The 6366-nt window shown below is 38.4% G+C and overlaps 1 protein-coding gene across 2 annotated transcripts; it reads right to left on the reverse strand.

Moving 5' to 3' along the window:
• Positions 1 to 238: 238 nt before the first annotated feature.
• Positions 239 to 5375, reverse strand: LOC125205355 (exportin-2-like). Of its 2 annotated transcripts, XM_048104234.1 has the most exons (3): positions 5263 to 5375; positions 2174 to 5169; positions 239 to 644 (listed from the first exon to the last, which is right to left on the reverse strand). In XM_048104234.1, the coding sequence occupies exon 2, from the start codon at positions 5109 to 5111 to the stop codon at positions 2190 to 2192; it is 2922 nt and encodes a 973-aa protein (XP_047960191.1). In that variant the 5' UTR covers positions 5112 to 5169; positions 5263 to 5375; the 3' UTR covers positions 239 to 644; positions 2174 to 2189. The 2 variants fall into 2 exon arrangements, with proteins under 2 accessions (XP_047960191.1, XP_047960190.1); XM_048104233.1 differs by lacking the exon at positions 5263 to 5375 and having other exon boundaries at positions 2174 to 5253.
• Between the last annotated feature and the right edge of the window lie 991 nt (positions 5376 to 6366).

Here is a 6366-nt window from a genome sequence, read left to right on the forward strand (position 1 = left end):
TTTGGCTAAAATGTGTAACACAAACTAATAAAGACCTTATCATTAGTCTCCCTCAAAACACACACACACACACACACGCAGAGCTACCTCCAAATGTGATCATAGACGTTCTTGCATTGCCCACCATACCAATGAACATATCATATCAAATTCACAAAATGTATGAAGCCAAATGGAGATATATAATATATAATAGAACCCATTATCTTAAGAAAAATCCTACTCATGGATAGATTGATAGCACAACAGAAAATTAAAATTTCATCTCAAGAAATGATAGACACAAAATGACACATACAGCTTGATAACAAGCAAACTGTTAATAATTTTAGCCCTCAAAAAAAAAAGAAACTCGGTTTCCGTCTGTGTTGCTTCACATCACAGAACAGAAGAAAAAGTTCCATGCAGCTATGTAACTGTATGGCAAGGAAAATCGACAGTCTCCTTGAACCGAATTCATATGAAACAGGTGCTTGTTCACAGTCAATCCAAGGGGACTTAAATCTCATGAGCCTACACGAACAGAAAATTTTTGAGATGTACCGACTCATTTGACTGGATGCAAGAGCAGTGGATAGTGAAAAAACCGAGACCCACAACAACTAAGACCAGAAAACATCAATTTCCATCATCTGAACATGATCCTGGCAAAAAGAGTATATCAACAAGTTAGGAACGGAAATATGTAAGCTGGATGAGTAGTCCCATAACAAGAATGGCAGTAAGGAAACAACAGAACAAATGGGGTTATGTTTCGTACAAAATGAACAAAGAAGACATAATGTTGCAAGGACCATCAGAAACCAAATCACAGGAAAAGGTTAATTAAGTTTCAGTTACTTAAAAAAATTAATGTGCTTCTAAAAGTGATTTCATTCAGAGTAAGGGCAGATGTAAATTGTAAGGTGACACAGAAGAATTTTATTGTTACAAACTCTTCTACAAAAGCCTAGAAGTCTGTAAAGCATTGAAGGCGGTGGGATGAGATAATGACAATACAAAACATCCATGAATTTGTCTTGAGCCAAAATTAATACTATGGAGTTGCAGGCTACAAAGTCATGTGTGGAAAACCACTATGAGCTAGTAACTAGTCTTGTTGCCTGTTGGTTCGAGCTAAAGGGGAGTACACAAGCAACAATTAAGTTGAGAAACTCATCTGAATTATTTCTTAACAAGTTTTCCGTACGATCAGTCAAAATTTTCCTAAGTTCATCAAATAAACAATTCAAAATGCCTAACTGACAGTCACATTCTAGTTTATGTTATCACATACAAGCATTTGTCAAAAACATCACATAGGCAAGCAGGTGTTGATTTTAACCTAAATGGTGCATGACAAAAGAAATATTTAACATAGATTATAATTAAATATGTAACCCTAAGACATACAAGCAGGTTAACGATCAAACAATAACAGCCAACGATCAAACAATAAAGATCCAAAACATCTCCAAGACATGCAGATAATCCAGGCTCTAGCTCATACAAAAGTGCAGCTAATAAGAAATATATGCATATAGAAAGAGAATAAGTTCCCCCAAAAATGCTAGATGGCAGCATAGCATGTTATCTTTTTCATGGTTTGGCACAACCAACACCAGAAATTAATATCCTAACCAAATATCACTAAAATATCATTGTGACATGGTTGAATAAAATCAATCAATAAAATCAAAAACACCTTAAAGCAGCATGGGCAACAAGTGAGATCTCACAACTTAAAGACAACAAGGGCAACAAGTGTGATCTCACAAACAGAAATGCCACAACTATGCTAGCCACATAGATACTAAGTAATATGTATACATTGGCAGCATAACATGTAATGGTCTTCCAATCTCATTAGTTTTTTTAATCCCTTTTTCCATGGTTCAAGACATAGCGACACCCAAAAGCTCCTCTAAGACTGACTCCAATACACTTACAAGGGATAAAATGAAGTGGTCAAATAATTGGCTTCACTAGTTTCACGAGCTACCCACATTCTTTTGCACCCAAGGCATATTCCACTAGACTAAGAAAACAGTTCATAAATCACCTAGACTTTCTAAAATAAAAATCCTTACTTGACAACTTTAACTAAATGACATCTAAAATATAAAACAATCTACAAAGACCAAGAAGTCTCAACATGTAAAGGGAAAAGAGTGTTTCAAATGGTAAAACTTACACAAGGTATATTATCCTTAAACTATGGTGAGATTGTAGGAGCTGCAAAGTTGAAGTAAAGCAGCTTGATTAGCTGAATCAAGATTTCCTGCAATGATCTGAGGCAATGTTCCAGGGGAGCGAGCAGAAAAATTTGCCAAAGATGCAACCAAAAATTGCTTTGGATCTTTGATGTCTGGCAAAGGATCCTCATCTTTTCTCCCAGCATTGCGCAACTGGAAACGTGCAGCATTAGAACCAATAGTTTCACTAAAATCTAGTTCCTCAGGCTCCTCTTCCACTCTGTCCTCCTCGGGACGTGAAAGGAGAGTAACAATGCTGTCAAGCATTTTTCCCCAACGTTCTGAATGTGATGGTGACAGAGACTCGCATAAGATCCTAGTTGAAGCTACTGAAGTTAACTTCAGCTCCATTGAACCTGTGATTGACTTGAGGTCAGGTATCCAAACTTTCTCCAAAATTTGGAAGAAAACATCAGGCTGCACGGCATTCATCGAGCCAACAAGTTTCTCAGGACCATGCTTCACCAGAAAAATTGCCATGAATATAATAAGAGACTTGACCATCTTTATTGTTTTGTTGTTTTGCAGCCGCTGAAACAGGGTAAACCATATATGGCTAATGTAGGCAGAGACAACATCATAACCAAGATTTTCAATCACAGTATTGAGCACATAAAATCCTTGTTCAGCAGTACTCCGAGATGAAACTAAATTCTCAAATATTCCAAGGATATTGGATAGACGCCCCTGCTGATTTAGCTCATGTGGAGCCTTCCGGAGGAAAGCCTGGAGCAAGCGAACAAGAGAAGGTACATTTGCAGACTTTTTCCATGAATCTGGAAGAAGAAGTATTGCAAAAATGTCCATATAATTCGCTGGTAAAGGAGATCGGTTGAAGTCCACAAGCTGAGCTAATAGCTGGAACGCATAAGGGAAGAACTCAGTAATATCTCTGGATAAGATCACCTGTAGGATGGGCAGTAAGCTTGTTTCAAAAGCAGAAATTATAGATGGGTCTTGCTCACAAGCCCTCCTAATTAAAAGAGCCACCGAATCAAAAAGATGATGATTAAAGTCAGGGTTTTTTGGGTTTTCACAAACTCTCTTTAGAACAGTTGCCAGACCATTGATGCAAGGTAAAGCAACCTCATGTGAAATATTAGCAACTCCAAGAACCCTCACAATGCACCTCATCACATAATGGTTCTCCTCAGATTCTGGCTTTTGCAAGGCACCAAAAAGATTGGTCATTAATGCTAGCAGAAATGGGCTAATATCTTCAGCAGAATATCTAGCCCTCCCACCTTCATCCTTAACTAGCAGGAGTTTCTCAATGCAGCTGGCGGCATATGAATGAACCACATTTGACTCAGAGACCAGGAAGCGGACAACATCAGGAAGCAGTGAGACTGCAACAGCTTTTGGGATCTGGTTCCTGAACATAGTGAAGAATTTTAATGAACCAGCTTTCAACATCGGAAATCCATCAACATCTTGACTTCGCAGCTCTGGAACAATAACAGACCCAAAGAAGCTCTCAACATCAACAAGGTCGGTGGAAATCGAGGTGCCACTAGCTTTCTTTGTGGCAAGGGACACAACCAAATAAATAGCGCAATCTTTGTGCTTCCAGTTAACGGCCGGGTTCTGTGAAAATGAGGCTAGAAGACTCTGTATCTGAGCAGAAACCTTTTCAGCAACCCTCTCCTTATAGTTCAAAGCAATTCCCTTGAGGAGTTCACAAGCGATCCTCCTCCTAGTTTCCAAGTCACTGCCTTCCATATCTCTTCTGATGAACTCGATGTAATTCATCTCAAAAAGCTCCTCATCTTCATCCCTTAGCATCACATTAGGAATCACTATACTCTGACAAATCTGCTGCAAAATATCATCCCTTGCAAACAATGTATGATGAAAACTTGTACTCACCGTCGTCAAAAACTTAATTGCAGTCACAGTGAGACCCTCCCGACTAGAAGAATTCGAGGTGGCCACTAAGAGTCCCCACGCAGCCTCCACAAACCCAGCCAAATACCTCTGAAACGTCTCCTCATCTCTCTTCGTATACAGGCTAATATTCTCACAAACCACAGCTCTCAAGTCATCAACTACCGCAAGCCCTTCACTTCCACTATCTTCTAAAGCAGGATATTTCATTGTCAAATATTTATTAAACTCAACCATCCATTCATTCATATGATCCTCAAAAAACTCTGGTAAATCCATATAATTAAACGAATGAAAAATCCAACAACATAATGTCTGAGACTCTATATAACCCTTTAGAACAGAAGCATTTGCAGAGCCAGAAGCCACAGCATGGTCTAGGTACCTTGCAGTCCGCTGAAACACTTCCAACAGTGGGCGAGCAAAGTTATCAAGACAATACTTAAGATCGAGCAAGAGATCATTTGTCGTATACTCGTACCTAAACTTCTTCAGCAAAGAATCAACCGTAGCTAAAACTCCATTGACTGAAACATAATCATTTGCCTGACTCAATTCATCCAATGTCACAACTAATTCAGGCAACAAAGCACGCCATTGTTTTGGGAAATCATGGTTCCCAATCACAGTCAAAGCTTCACTAAGCTGAGCTTGAATTTTAGGCGTGGCAGTAACCATCAGCCTGACTATCAAACCTTTAATTTGGTCCTTCTCCGTGTCAGGCACGACAACCCGGTCAGGATCGTCGGGATTCTGCGCCCAGCGAGCTTTGAGGTGGTTCTTGAAGTTAACAGCAGCAGATTGGCGGATCTGCTCATCGACAGCTGGCTCCGCTACCAGCCGGAGAACCGCCAGCCCATAGTTAGCCCGATCGGCAGCCTCCGCCAGAGCAGCCTCCGCGTGGCGTCGGGGCTCTGGAAGCGGCGAGAGTGTGTTGATGAAACACTGGGACAGGAATTGTAGGGTTTCGGCGTTCCACTCCACTGCCATCTCACACTCAGTGCGTGGATTGAGGGCTAGGGTTTAAGCTTGGTTTTCAAAAGATATTCTAGAAAGCACGAGGCAAGAAGAGATATTCCTCAACACATATCATAATCAATACAGATTCTTATATCAAAGGTAATGTAGAGAGAGATAGTACCTGAGCTGAGAGTGATGATGAGAGAGACACAGCAGAAATGCAGAATCACACTACAATTTTCTGAATTTGAAATAGGGCAATCAAGAGAATAGGGAGGGATTTTAAAGAGCGTCATTACCATCATATATATATATATATATGGAAAACAAATCATTTATGTCGTGTCATTTTGTGGGCTATTTAAATATTGCTTGTTATTGAGCCCGTTTCGTGATCGGGGCATAGAGAACAATATTAGAAGCCCAATACATCATTATTTAGTTAGGCCCGTTTAACCAAGTTTTGTATTTGTCCCGATTGATGGCATTATCTTTTAAATTTCATGATTGGTGCTAAGATTTTGAAGTCCTCCTTTAAAACTCAATGCTCCCTTCGTCCGCGAATAGGAGTCTGATTTCTTTGCGGCACGAACTTTAAGAAATATTAAGAAAAGTGGATGGAAGAAAGTTAGTGGATGATAGGTTCCACTTATTAGTTTTAAATGATATGTGAGTGGAATGAGTTGGTGGAATGTGTGGTCTTTTTACCATTTATGGTAATTATGAACCGGGACTCCTATTCGCGGACGGACCAAAATGGAAAAAAAGGACTACTATTCGCAGACAGGAGGAAGTATATTAGAATACACGTTTCATTTAACTTTACCAATTCACTTTATATATAACTCCATATTTCTTAAAACTCATATCAAGTTAAAATATGACAAAATTTATAGGACGGAGAGAGTATTAATTTATTTTTGGAAAGAGGGATATTTTTGAATTATATAACACTCTTTTCTGTATATATTTTTTTATACAAAATCTTAATCCCTTGATTATTTATTAATAAAGGAATAGAAATATACATAGGCATGTCACGTTGGGCTTGAATCCGGAACTTTTAGTTTAGACATTAATCATTCTATTGTTTGGTCAACACACCTGTCTTAACTCTTACGTGCTTGTTTGTTTATGAAGTAGAGTAATAGGTATAGTTAACTTTTTTAAAAGTAAAGAAATTGTTTAATTTTTAATCATCTAAATAATTATTACTAGTGTGATTATTTTTTAAAAAAACTTATTCACTTTATGTTTTATTTAGAAATAATCATTAATATAATTA

Source organism: Salvia hispanica, chromosome 2, assembly GCF_023119035.1.
Source record: "Salvia hispanica cultivar TCC Black 2014 chromosome 2, UniMelb_Shisp_WGS_1.0, whole genome shotgun sequence".
Classification (NCBI taxonomy): domain Eukaryota; kingdom Viridiplantae; phylum Streptophyta; class Magnoliopsida; order Lamiales; family Lamiaceae; genus Salvia; species Salvia hispanica.